At 36.6% G+C, this 15123-nt stretch overlaps 1 protein-coding gene across 1 annotated transcript; it reads right to left on the bottom strand.

Annotated features, from left to right (window-relative positions):
• Positions 1-1259: 1259 nt before the first annotated feature.
• On the bottom strand, positions 1260-15101 carry METTL22 (methyltransferase like 22). The gene is made up of 11 exons (XM_026859089.1): positions 15040-15101; positions 13563-13912; positions 10260-10610; positions 9811-9851; positions 9581-9725; positions 9030-9101; positions 8387-8440; positions 7116-7196; positions 6016-6118; positions 5040-5208; positions 1260-3533 (listed from the first exon to the last, which is right to left on the bottom strand). Exons 2-11 carry the CDS (start codon positions 13690-13692, stop codon positions 3498-3500), a joined length of 1182 nt encoding a protein of 393 aa, XP_026714890.1. The 5' UTR covers positions 13693-13912; positions 15040-15101; the 3' UTR covers positions 1260-3497.
• Positions 15102-15123: the final 22 nt, after the last annotated feature.

Here is a 15123-nt window from a genome sequence, read left to right as displayed (position 1 = left end):
GAAAGGGACAGCATGTTTAACAAACTGTAAAATGTTTTGACTCAAAGTGTTGTAAAGCAGATGGAGCTACAAGTATGGTCTATGAATAGCCACCTACACATGAGAACATACAGAGATAATAAATATACATTATGTATCCCATCAAGTGATTATCTTAACTTTTCTTTCTACTGTAAAATAACACGCAGAAGTTCACTTTTGTGAGTAGAAGCTCACAATAAAGCAGCTTTCCAAGTTTCACATCAAGAAAGATTGAAAATAAATAAATGTAGTCAGCTTGCAATGCTCATTCAAATGTCACACAAGTTCAAGGTCTACTTTTGACCAATATCTAGTTATGTCATCCACATTCCTCTTAAGAGAAGATAAAAGCAGGACTGGGAGGCCTGCCATCTTCATCTGAAGTTTGGGGACTGAGAAAGGACACCTGTTACTTCACCATACACCAGTGACAAAAGTAAAAATCAGTTGGTTTTAAGTAAGATTCCTCCTGGAAGATCACGTGTTCATCCATTACTGCACTTCAAGAAAATTGTTTCTGATAAAGGAGTGTCACAAGTGCACTGCAAGCATTCCACAGGTTCCCCTCTGCGTTCCTCCCTCCCCAAGACCATCCATCTGGCTGACCAACCAGACTATGCCAACCAGATCTAGAACTGTTCCCAAGTGCAGAATGACTTCATTTAGCAGAGGAAAAAGTCAGTTTTCCCAATGAAATCTTTCCAACCTCAGCTCCACAGCAGAGTAGAAACATTAATAAATTTAAATTAAGCACCTACCTTCTCTGCCTTCCCCTTCACAGAAATAAAGGACTTGCAGAAATGGGCAATATTGACTAGAAACATTTACTAATTCCCTTTTTTTCCCTACGAGCTATGAGGTGATCAAAATGAAGTATGTGAATAGGCCAGCAGAGTTCTTAGGGGTTTTACAATGAAATATGCAAACTCTTTGCCAGGAGCTCACAAGTCCAAGACCATCCAACCTGATGGTGAATCTCTTGACTTTTCCTTTAAGCTGGTATGAATTGAAAGCCTCACAAAATTTAGACTGGACTCTTGTATACATACTAGTATCTTCTCCCCCTCACAATCATATTTTCTCTCTTCCATTTGGCTAAAAATCATGGCAAATTGTGTCTATGCACAGCAAAAAAACCCAGGTATAAGACAGAACTGTCAAAGAAAAAAAAATAAAGCTAACAATATTACCTGTTACAGTTTTTCAAAATTTAGGTACATCACCACAGGAGCATACTATCTTTCAAATCATGCTTTATTAGGAAAAAAATCCTTCTTGATAGCATAAATACAGATAACGTGCTCAAGACATTATCATTTTAGGCACTAACTTGATTTCGAATCATAATCTGTATGCTCAAAATAAACAATTTTAATCTTCTTAATAAACAGTGAACTGCTAAAGGTGTTAATTTGCATGATGAGTTCTGAAAACAGCTACCATGTATGACATACTTAAAGTATGACTGAAGTCAAAATGGAGAAGGTGGTATCCATACTTAATATCCCTAACTAGCAGTGGACAATTATCCGGCAAGACAGACTATATTATCTCATTAACACCACAAAGCTAAGGCATTGTGAGACTCTGTGTTCTTGGAATTGTTGCCTATTTTTGACTATTCATATCATCAGTGAAAAAGGTCATATCCAAATTTGCAATTTGGCTTTTAGATCTCAGTCACTGAACCCTCAAAGCTGTTGTTTCTCTTCAACAGAAAGATTAACTTTTGTTTCTTTAGGAGGAAATTCCACTTCAGCTTGCTTCCCAAGCAGCCATGGTATTTTTGTTTACTCAACCAAAGATTCAAGTATAAAAACCTTTTCCAGATGTTAATTTAAGCCAGCTGTGGTAAAATAGCTTTTAATGCCATGTTTAAAGATCTACAATATCCCTCGACCCAGATGAGTTTCCGCTGATAATTCCAAAGACTTTCAGAAGTCCTGTGCAGATGTAAAAATCTACATGCTATTACACATCAATTTAAATTAATTTCTTGCTACAAGCTTCAGAAAATTATTACTTAAATAAGCAGCTACATTCAAAACCAATTGTTTGCAGTTAATCTATTGTTAATAACATTACAAAAGAAACAAACAAACGAACACTAGTTTGGGAATCTTTGGACTAAAATACAGTTTCACAGAATCATAGAATACCAGGTTGGAAGGGACCTCAAGGATCATCTGGTCCAACAGTTTTATATCTTTGAAATTCAAATGAGGGCTCAAAGAGAGAAGTTCTGTATTAAGCTAGGCAGATATATGCTAACATAATGTAATTTTTACTTTGACTATACTCACAGGAAAAGGCCATCATCATCTCATGACCTTTCATCTCATTAAAGATGAATTAAAGAACATGAAAACAAGTTTTCATACACGTAAGCAGGTTATAAAATAACTGACCTAAACCAACTGAACTTAACCAAAACAGACTTTCAAGAAGTCAACCAGATGCTTCTAATATAAAATATACACAGCCCCACGAGTCACAGGCCAGAACAGCTTCACCACTGATACTCTCATAATGCTGAAGAATCCAGCAGGCAGAAGATTCTCCAAGACAGTGTACATATGGCAAGTGACAAACATAATATTTATAAAAAGTACAGATTTTTGGTTTCATGAATAACACAGGAGAGATTTGACCAATACGTTGTACTTTAATCCACAAGCCCATCTGTATGGGCAAGATATTCTTGGTCACCTCCTTCTCCCCAGCCTCACACGTATACATTGAGGGTAGAATTCCAAATATTTCAAGAGTGGTCGCATATCACTTCACATGGTACCTTCCCACCCTCAAGAGACAGAATAGCTTAAAATTCCAGCAGGACAATATAGCTCCAAGACCTCTGTTGAGTATTTTTAGAGGTCAAACAAAATGCATCTTGTCTCCTTTCAGTTCAGAAAGTAGCCCTAAACTAGAATGATTTAGATAGGAAAAACTGAAAATAAAGGACTATGTTTCATGAACAGATTGCTTAAAGAAAAGTCCTTGAAAGACAAACAGGTCTTGCCCAGAACACTGTTTTACAAATGTCCATAAATACAAATAATGTGGAACTGGGATGAGACCAAGAACAGTGTCCACGTTCAGAAAACTAAAAAGGAAAAATGCATGACATCTGCAAATCAACCACATGGAAAAGGTTAAATACCTCTTTGTCAGACTCTAAAACCTAAGTCATCAATCACAAAGAGCAAGTCTCTGTGTCACTGCTGTTTGGCATCCAGCACATACTCTGAAGAACAACATCAAGCAGTTTTGCAAAAGAAACATCAAAAAAAAAAAAGAAACATCAAGCGCCAAAACCAAAACTTACTGAAGAAAAGCAAATCTGCACAGCAATACTTTCTGAGAACACAGTTCCCCCAGGAAAATGCTTTTCTTGGGATGAAAATCCTTTTTTAATAAAACACCCAAAAAGCCTTTATCTGTAGATAAAGATCTTCTATTTCCTCATGTCCCTGTCACGTTAGCTGTTCAGCAATGATCTTCCACAATTCCTGTAGGAGTGGAAAAAATACATACAGGTATTTTCTCAGATCAGTAAGTTGCAACTATCAAAATGTTCAATATGCCCACTTGAACACAAATTTTAGGACACGCCTTTCTACCTCCATCTGTAGAATCTCTACGTAATCTAGAACAACCACCAAATTATCCTTGAGACAAGAGCAACAGAATCGATTTTTTAATTCTTGTAGCATGATTTAAAAAAAATAATATAATTCAAATAACAGTTTAAAATAATTTAATTGGTCTGCATGACCTTCTGCAGTATTTTGACTGATAATCTTGCTCTTTTTCTTAGCCTGTGTTGACAAATGCTTTCAATAATACCAGTAAAAATGCAACTGAAAAAATACTCAATTTACTGAGGAATCAAGATCTCACAAATGCATGTCTTAGACACACCCCCCCCCCCCCCCCTTCTCAATCTGTTGGGACAATGAAGATGAGAAACAAACAACTTTATTTCTGTAGAATATATTAGCATACACTTTGTCTGCTGTAGAAGACTCACATACTCTTCACCATGACATCTTGAATTGTGGCAATACACCTCATGATAAATAAAAAATTTAGGCATTTTAAAAATGCATATATTTCAAAGATAAGTAGCCTTCCACAAAAAGGCTAGGGAATGAGTTTATAGGTTTAGGTATAATCCAGATCACATTTATATACTTGTAAAACTTTAAAAACAAGTTTTACGTGCATGTTTTATGCCTGAAGGTATCAGCATTAATTAAAATAAATCATCCTCATGAAATAACTTGTGGCCCCCATAATCCTGCTATGCATACACACTGAAGAAGACACAGCAATAGTATGTTGACTACAGGAACATCATTTCTTGGTAACAGATTTGCAATCCAATACAAGATTTGCAAGTTCTCTAAAAAGATCTGTTGGATTGCATTGTTCTAGAAGCTAGCAAGCTATTAGCTACCCTGCATGATATTTGTAAGAGCTGACAATTAGAAAAAAAAAATAAAGAGAACCATAAGTGCTTGGTAGGTAATTTGATAACTACCAACATTGTATCCAATATGTTTCTGAATAACAGAAGTTTACAGCTAATCAACTTCTTCATAGATATTAGAACATTATTCCCTGAACCTTGAACTGGGAAAGGAATTACTAAAACTATGAAATTAATGCTCTTCTACAAGCAAATAAATGAAGAGAGATACTGGTCCCATTTTCTAGTCAATCAAAAAAATTGTGTTTTACAAAGTAAAGGAGATTGTTTCTTAACCTTTGAGGAAATGAGTGCAATATAAGCCACTGTAGTGCTACTGATAGAAAAGGGTGTTATCTCAATCTAGTATAGATTACATAAGCATAAACAAGAATCATTTTAAAACAACAAAAAAGCTAAATGGAAATGAATGAAAAGGTAATGGCTATTCTCCTGTTCTTACTTCATGTTAAGTAAACAGCTGAAAACTAATTTTAGATGATTAGCCCAACACATTACATTTATTTTAATGAATGCCACTTACCAACTGCTCAATTCGTTCATAAATGAGAAACTGGCAGAAATCAAGCTTAATGGGCTCCACAGTATATTTCATTTTTCTATCTTGGAGGTTCTCCAAATCATTTAGAGTATTTCTAAAATGACTGTAGGCTTCACATGTAACATCCATATGTCTTAAAGTGAAGTTGAGCCTGGCAAGAGAGAATTTCATTTAAAATGTCTCTCCTATACTGGCATCTTAAATAGCTATGGAACTTTCCTCAACTAATGGAAAATGTGGCTCTTCTCAGTATAATTAACTAACTTCAGCAGCCAAAAAAAAAAGTAACACCCCTCCTATTATTCCTGAAAGCGGACAAGACTTACGATAGCATCAATACCCAGTAACTCTTGCATGAATCTTTCCATTGATTTTAATGCATTTTGCTGCAGAATCATTAGTTTGGCTTGGCTTGGTCTCCTGGACAGCATTTGGCAACAAATCACATGAATAGCTATTGCTTATGTATCTCCAGAGATTTAAGCAAAGTCTATTTATGTATCAGTTTATGAATGGACTGCAACACATGACTACTTGAAAACATTCAGTGATTCCTTGAAAGAAAACACAAGAGGAATTATTATTCAAACGGGAAACATATACCCTAATTCTAAGCCCCTTCATTCCATTTATGACCTCAAAAATATATAGCAAATGTTGTCAAGCATTATAGAATACATCAGCCTAGCCACCTATTTACACAGAGGTTATCTGATGCAAGACAAAGGTAGGACAAGGACAACAAAAGCCAAACTCCTGTGGAAGTCAAATTGTGAACTGATAAAAATTAAGCACATGTAAAAACAAACGCTTGCCCTGAGCATATCCTACAGCCTGGGATCAACTAATACAATGAAAATCAGAAGCCAACCTTCAATCAGATCAGATGTTTCTTCCAAATAAAGAAAGCAAGTGAAGTTTTTAGTGCTTTTTATTTGAAGTTCTCGGTAATACTTACCTCTTTTCTAGTGCCAGGTAAATTGTGCAAGATTTTCTCAAGTTGTGTGTGATTCTGTACAGTGTTCTGAACAAGGCATCTGTCAGGTCATCATCATAGAACACTACAAAAAAAAGATTAAGAGCATAAAGTATGTATATTTAAGTGTATTATTTACTTAAGTCTCACATATGAAATAACAGGCCTTAGTTTGATTATTTGTATCGAACAAGTTCCTATTGTAACTAAATCCCAAAGTATATTTTTAATAGCAACAACCAACCCTGTAATAGTATCCTCTGCTGCTACTTATGTCAGGCTTTCTTTATGATTTGTCTCATATCAATGGGAATCACTTCTGTCAAACAACTTACAGAACCTTGACAAGATTTCTGTCAGCCTGGAAGTAACTTACTGCAAAGCTAAAAAAAGACAGGATATTACAACGTATAGGGCCTCATTTCTTACAAAAATACAAAAAGGGCAATAACTAATATATCATTATAACCGTATCTCCTTGGAAACTGCTTGCAACACTTTTCAATATCATAACTAATCCAATGCTCCTTTATTTGGATATCAAAACAACAATGGTTTTCCTATACAGCCAACCTACCCAGACTGTCATTTTTCAGTCTTTCACATAAGCAAGAGCAGAAAAAAAGAGAATCCAAAGGCACAGACTCTATGGGCAAGTGTAGCATCTGAAACAGTTTTCCACATTATAGAATATGTGTCTAATCACCTATTTGACATTTTCTACATAGAGGGTATCTGCTGCAAGACAAAGGTAGGACAACAAAACTCTTCTGAAAGTCAAATTCATCACTTACTCAAAGAACATAAGCACAAGTAATTTATTTAGTCACAAATAATTACCACACCAAAGGAAAGAAAAAGCTGGTAGTTCTCAACATCTGTTCCCCTATTGCTAATTCAGCATGTAAATACAATTGTTTAAAAAAAAAAAAAAAAAAATGACAGGCAGGAATACTTAAGGCAGAACTTAGACAAATTAGGTAAAGATCTGACCGATTAGATTTTAAAAGCAAACAAGGTACGTTTAAGTTATTACTCATAATGCTCAAATGTTTAAAAGCTTACTGTTTCCATTTTCCTACCATCAGCTGCCATTATCACAGTACAGTGGTCATGCAAATCAGCAATCTCTTCTTCCGACCAGCTATAAGGAACTTCAGGATCTGTAACAAAGAATATGGCTTTGGTGTACATGATTAAAGGTCTCCAATGATTGACAGCTGGTAAAAAGAAGCTTCTTAAATCCTGTGATCATCTGCTACTCAATAAATGGAGCACCCCACCAAAGGCAAATCAAAACCTCCCTCTATTCATTCCCTGAAGTTCCGTACAGTTCTTTGCTTTCTCTGTGTTATGCTCAATCCTCCCAAGGCTGACTGGCAAAAGTAAGTTTTCTTTGACTTTAGAATTTACAACCAATTACTCCCCTGTAGTGAGAGCACAGATTTAACTAGGTTAAAATAAATACTCCTTTAAATAAAAACCGAAATGCATCTCTGTATAAGTTTTTATTAAACTTCCTACTTCATCACACTTTTTAAAATTTAGACTTTGTTAAAATATAGAAACTTTCTCTGAAAGTCTAAAAAATAGAAAGCCACTTCAACTGGCAGTATCAAATATTTTCATTGACCAGAATTTATGGAGATCCAAGAGAGGCTTTTGAATGTGTAAAGGATGTTTCCACTTGCTTAAATAGTTTTTCTATTTTCAAGAAGCATCAGATCCAACTGGTGATATAAAAATCTATAAATTGGGATTCATATAACCTAGTGCTACAATTTTGTGTTGACCTTGCGATCACTAGAAAGAAAGTTTTAGGATCTGCTTGCACTTTAAACGTTACTCAAGTTAGTTGCCTTTATTTTGCTAAAAGGAGCAGAACACATTTCCTTGGCAAATATTTAAAATATAAACCATCCACCACTACATTTGGAACAAGTATTTATACATCTTCAAATCATCACCTCCCCTCCCTACCACCTTTTATATTTTTGTATTCATGCAGTCATAAGCTTCACAATAACATTGCATCAGACAAATCCACAGCACTGTGTCTGGATTCCATTATCACCACGTAACAGACACAGGACCTCTGGACCTTGATCTAAATAAACGACAGACACCACTTGTCTATTCTCCAGTAAACCCTTCCTTACTCATTCACATGACAATGATGCACCCTAAGAAAACTGTGTACTTTCAGCTATTTTTCCAGAGGCATATGTGCTGGAGGACTTACTTCATAAACATCAGAATGAGATTTTCTTGATGGCTCTGAAGGGACAAAAAAGCAAAACAACAACGCTTATCTCAACAACCCTATCTGTAAAGACCCATTATAACCACCTACCAGTGCAGAATTCATCTTTCAGCCAGTCCAGTTCTTTTACTTTAACTTCCCCTCCTGCGGGTGAAGAAAGATCACACATCACAAATGGCCTTTCAGACAGTGTCTAAGCAAAACTGGAGTAACAATCTGTGCTGAAACAAGTGATGAACATCTATTATGAGGACATACAAAACAAGTAAAGTTGAACATCAACTCATGTGCTGCACAAAACCAACTACTCACAAAAGAATAGGATGAACTTAAGGGTCAGAAAGACAACCTGTGTTCTCTTTTACATGTCTCACCTGCAAAATACTTCTCCCTTCCAAAGTTCGACCTCTGCCATTTACACTGTTTATGTGACCCTTGGCACCCGGATATCTGTGATCCTCCCAAGTTACCTCAGTGAAACTCACATAGTGACTGTGTAGGAACTACAGCTGGTCTTAAATGATGGCCAGAGAAAGAGTCTCAGAAGGAAGCTGTCCCATTATGGACCACACATATAGATATCTTGCATCTTTCTTTTTAGAAGAGTCACTTTTAATCAAGACAAAAATTTCATTTTACTTGTGAATATGGGAGGTAGTCAATGACCGTGCTGTTTAGTCCCAAAGTCGTTCATATATAGGCAACTGTACAAACACTGATGTATAGCACTTACTTCCCAGCTTCAGCAGGTGTTTGTTTAATGCAACATTTTGCTCACACATGGCCAGAAGATCTTCACCCACATCTGGAAAAAAACATACAATGATGCTCAAAGTAAGAATGTTTTTCATGGGCCATGCAGGTCCCTGACTTCTCAAAGTAATATTCTAAGTTTCTGTCAAGATGACAAGATTAAGGAAAATTCAGAACAATTCTATCCACTGATGACTTCTTCCCTAATATTCTTCCTGATTTTGCCTTTCAGCCCTAAGCTTCAAGCCACCCCTGAAGAAGTTAGATCCCCATACTACCTATATTAATCTAGGCACACTATCTTGAATTCACAGCAAACCATCTTGCTTTTAAAATGTTGCACTTAAAAGTAGCGTTGCTTTTTCAATCTGGTGAGAAAGTTCTTGTTATTTTTCAGTAAACAACATGACTTTATACACATGAATTAAAAATTATTAACTTAAACTGAACAGATGAGGATGAAAATGCCCTGATGAAAGCACTGCTTCTTGAAGTTTCATGAAAAAATTTAATTGAAAATAACTGATTTACCCGTGCAATAAACTCTCTTGGCAACTGTTCCCATGATAATGCTTGTAATTCCAGTGCCACCTCCAAGCTCTAGCACCAAACAACATCTGAATGTGTCCCGTTTAAACAGGATGTAATCAGCTAGAAGAAAGGCTGCACGCCAGACCTGTGGATAAGAGAAGCAATTAAAACTGAGTAAATTCTGAAGCCCAATCCATGAACAGCAAGATTCTACAAGGCAGAATACATACTTGTTTACCAACATCTTCTAAGGGGGTTGCCATAGTATGTTCTATGAAAATGAAAGCAGAGCAGAAATAATTATGTCAAAATGTTCTTCAAATCAAGTTCCATAGTGGCAAATTTGAAAATCAAGACATGTTTCTTTTTCAGATATAGAACTGAACACTCTTAATTCTATATAATAATGCTAGATAATGCCAAAAACCCCACTCTAAGGAACACCGAGTTTCCCATTGTATACTATTGCCCAAATCACTTCTGGAGAAAACTGGTAAATGTTAAAAATATTTATATCACAGTATTATGTTTGTTTTACTGTCTCCTGTCAGTTAACAGCTTCCCTTCCATTTCTAAAGAAAACCTGGTTTTCTTTTGTTTTGCACAAACATATTTATTCAATTTCTTTTACAAAAACATATTTATTCCATTTCTCTTTGACTGTAAGCCTACTATTTACCTATTTTAACAACATCACTGCAAGTGCATTCTTGCTCTTCATCTTCAAAAGCATCTTCTTTCCCTTTCATCAGAATTACAGGATACACTCTATCCCTCAAAAGACCCTCTGCTTCTAAATCAGAGGCACTTCGAGGTCTTCTGACCACTTCCAAGTCTCCGTCGTCATCCAGCAGAGCTTGTAATCCTTCACTATTTAATTCTCTTTCTTTTTTTTGATTATTCCTGTCCTCGTCACACTGTTCATCTCCACATGCGTACTGATGTTCTCTTTCTGTTATAGCTTCTCTCACATGTTTCTCAGACGCCAAATCTTCTGTGTTCCAAAGGAGTTTGAAATATGACAGGAATACTGCAAGAACACAGAGGAAGGGAAAAAGTTAAGCACCAGGTAAGAAGAGAATCTAGTCATAACTTCCACATGCATGAAATTGCAGTAAGCATCTCATATTAAAAATCTAGAGGACAAAAAATTATGTACAGATTGTGACGGGCAGAGGAAGCAAGTAGCTGATTCAATGTGAATGATAGAGCAAGCTTCAACTTTATTGAAAGAAATCACACCTTATATAAGCACTCTGCAATAATCATGCATACTACTCACAAATCTATTGGATACATGTAAAAAGCTACATTATAATATCCCAGCCCCTTGTGGCATTTCAGGTATGTCACAACATCTTCCCTCTTCTGAACCTGCTTTTCTCCCAGGGCCGTTCCTTTATCATACACAAGGCCATAATGTACCTCAGTTTCTCTCTTTGTTAACATAACAGTCCTTTGTCAGCATAACTGTACCCTGGGTTTTTTTCCTTTGTTTACCTCCGATGGCTGCAATCAGCTCCTGCAGAGACCCATGGCCTTGCTCTCTGCAAGCCGTTCTCCAACAACAGATAATTTGAAATACAGTTCAATTTGCTACAGAAATATTTCTGTCGTTAAGTTCTGTCAGTAGAAATAAATTAAGCACTTTCAGAGTCTACTGGCTGAGTCAACATCTATGCAGTCACAATGCACACTTGCATCTGATTTAGTAACACTTATTTCAACATCTGGCAGAAGTGATGGTTTCTTACATCCTCCAAGAGATCTTCTGTTGAGATAAGCTCTAACCAGGTTGCAAGAAGAATTAATACAAGTTAGAATTTGTTTCTTTCAGTTAAGATTTAATTCCTGTAAGAAACATGTTCTAGTAAAGAGCAAGTAGAATTTTTTAGTAATTTTTTAAATGTTTTAACAGTCTTCAGGAAATCAAGCAGCTTCAAGCCTTGAAAATACCTTAGTATGAATACGAGAAAGCAGAAATGAGCTCACAGGAGACAGCTTGCCAAAGCTGGGCATGTAGACATGTCTTTTTTTTTTTTTTTTTTAAAGTCTTCAAAGTGAATATTTGAAGAGATTAAGTTAATAAGGTCACTGTTCTCAATAAACCAATTAATTAAAAACCTTTTACAACTATCATCCAGTGATGTCAGCATCTATTAAAAATGTTAAGTTATCCAAACGTGGACCATCTGCATCGTCTGAATACAACACATGAGGAAAAGCAAACATTTGTCCATCTACAGCTGATCTCAGGTCTACAGCAGTGCTTACACACTGTGCTTGGCTGAACGGGCTAGTCAGGGAACACGGAATCATGGAATTCAATTCACCTATTCTGGTATGAAATCAGTGTTTGCAGACATCTTGGGCTGGGTACTATTATTCCAAAATCACACACAACGCACTGAGACTTCAGAAAAAGACAGCCAAGTGAAAAAGATCAATACCAGCAGGATTCTAAGAAGAATGTCTTAGAATTATGTTCATTCACACCAAAAGGGAAGAGATAAAGTGCTTGCCACCATTGCTTTCAACAATTTCACAATTTATGGAGTTCTATTCCAGTTTCTTTAGAAAGCAAGATATTCAAAGTTGGCCTTCTGTAAACTGAGAGTTTTCCTCTAGAGAGACCATTTTCAGCTAGATCTAAAAAAAATCATTGCCTATCCTAGCATGAGAAATTTTTAAAGTCATCTACTGTTTGCATGACAACCAGATTAAGCTGATTTGAATAATTAACAAATTAGAGGATGCCATGAATGAACAAAATGCTTTTGTTCTCCAAGTCCATCCTGATCCTCTGCGCGTTCTATGGCATTTCAAAATACGCACAGTAAAACTGACCTAAACCAGCAGACACTAAATCCCCATGACATTCCCTAAAAACCAGCAAAACGACACTGGTAGATTGTCCCTGTATTTGGTAGAGTAAAAGCTGTCATACTACAATCCAATTCTTGTTTTCATAACGGAATTTCCCAGACCAAGTACATTCAGAGTAGCAGCATACACTGTCATTTCATTCTGTTGAAAGGTTTTGCGCATCAAGCAAAATCCCAGCAAACATATATCAAACAGCATGAAGACACAACGCAGCATTAATTACCCGGGTTTGACCTGATCAGGGCCAAAATTATTATCCATTCCTTTGTCAAGCCTACTTTTACCATGTTATACTTTGTCATATGCTAGAACAGCTGTAAAAGTTCTTTTTATGTCACAGCCAGGTTTGAAAACAACTAACACGTCTGTCCCAGTAGGAGCAGTACTTTTCGACAGAACGTTTTGCTAGCAGCTTCAAGGTCAGTCTCCTTGACAACTTTACAGAAACCTATAAGCTGGCAATCAGCGAGAGGCATTTGCCAATTCACTTCCACTACAGCCTTGACTCTTCAAATTATGTCAGTCAAAACCACTGCTATTTTGAGCTTTCTTGGTGACAATTTTTTTGAAACCAAAAAAAACCCCAAAACAAAACTAAAACAAGCTGTTAGGGTCCTCTGGAATAGATGGTAAATCATCACATAAATATTTTATAAAAATTCATAAATTAATCACTGACAATTTTTGTCTTAAACTTAAGTTACACTATTTAAAATCCCTAGCCTCTCACCTTTTGTTTGTATGCAAGAAACATCCCAACTTTTTAAACATGATTCCTAAAGTGCTATATCGAGCTATATATAGCTAAATGAAAAATAAATAGAATTAAACTTGCAAGCAACTTAATTTGGTTACTTCTTCTCAGAAAGTAATTAGGCTGTCTATAAATTCTACATTAATAGTTTTCATTTCTGTAGTCAACTTCCTGAGGAGAATCCAGCCAGCCCTCTTCCTAAAGACTGAGTAGGAAGTGATTGTGCTTCTAACTGGAATAAAATATTTAATGATTAATATCAACCATTGAAAGGAGAATTCAGATATTACAAAGATAGGAATACATTTAAAATACAGCTCCATCAGTCTAAACATACATTACCTGGCTGTCCAACTGCATTCAGTCGTACCATGAGGTGTCTTTTGTTCGGACAGTATAAGTGAACATCAGAAAGTACAGTGTCACTTTTAAATGTGGGTTTATCCATCTCCTCCTCTGTAACATCTACCATGATGTGTTGGGGAGAGGAACATCTGTAGTAGCCAAGCAGTCCCCCATGAAGTGCTGTCACAAGTGATCTGATACTCTTCTATTAACAGGCATCAAGTAACAGTCTTGCTTAGCAAGACAACCTCATGACATAGAGTCTGAGAAGACCTCAGGCAAGATGTGGCCATACAAGCTCCACCACGCTCCAATAAGACAGCAAGTTGCACATCAGGATATCTAACCTAAAACCAAACACAGACAGCTTTTAGTGACATCCTGACACTGAACAGTGCTCCAGCAGTATTTTAGAAGATAAAAATCAGATTATGCTGAAAGTTGCAATGCTCCACTGCTCTCTTACAATGCTTCAAAGAGTCATCAAATACCTAACTGCTAGTAGCTCACTGGCAGACATCCCATATTTTAGAAAGAGCTACTACTTAGCTTGTGCTAAAAACACCCCTCCCCCCCCCAAAAAAAACAAACCCAACCAAACAAAAAAACCAAAACAAACAAACAAAAAAAACCAAACAAAAAAACCCAAACCAACCCAACAGATGTTACCACAAATGCACAGATCTACAATGCTAAATCAAGGTCTACAAATGAACATAAGGCCTTGCATCTACAACTTCACCATTTTAAGGGATCTCATTCTTCATAAGAATCTTTGAATTTTCTTAGAAATGGACACAATTACCGAATGTGTTACCATACATTAGTTGCCGAATTTTGTAAAAGGATTATCTGTCCTTCCTGGCGAAAATTAAGCTCCTTTTATCTGCCTCATTGGGCAGTTAATGTCTCCTATCTTTGGTGCTCTTTATTCTTCGCAAGAAAAAAAACCATATAAACACCAGAAATCATCCTCATTACTTAACATTCAAGGCTGAGTTGTCTCTCTGTCCCAAGGCACAAATTAATTACCTCTTGTGAACAGAAAAATGAAGAGGACGCTTATTTCCCTACGCTCTACAAAACTTGACATTTTGTGAAGGGTATGTGCAATACTGATGAACCACGGATCTGAAAACAAAATTTATGTCCTTAAAAACGGAGATGACAAGCTTAGATCACACACACACACACACACACAAAAATCATCAAGCCTCGTACAACTGATTTAGTTGACAAAGACACGCAGGTCTCAATCAGTGACGAACACCCCCCATACTCCTTGTGTAAAAAGGTTTAATGCCATCTCCCATGTTGGCATCAACATCCTGGAAGATTAAGCGAAGTTTTTTATTATCTGCTTGTGCTCGAACAAGATCATAAATATATAATGCTTCAAGCTACGCAGGCAGCCTTGGTAACTTTAGTTAGGGAGTTCTATTAACTCCTGCAAAACCCACTCCAGCCTCCAGACCTGCCCCTCGCCAGCACAATCTCCCACAAGCCGCATCCACGCGTGGCTACCAGCCGCAGCTCCTGCGCGCCCCGCGGGGCAGCC

Source organism: Athene cunicularia (genome assembly GCF_003259725.1).
Source record: "Athene cunicularia isolate RWA chromosome 14 unlocalized genomic scaffold, athCun1 chr14_part1, whole genome shotgun sequence".
NCBI lineage: Eukaryota > Metazoa > Chordata > Aves > Strigiformes > Strigidae > Athene > Athene cunicularia.
Note: the sequence above shows the minus strand (reverse complement) of the source record. Positions and strands in the feature narration are given on the sequence as shown.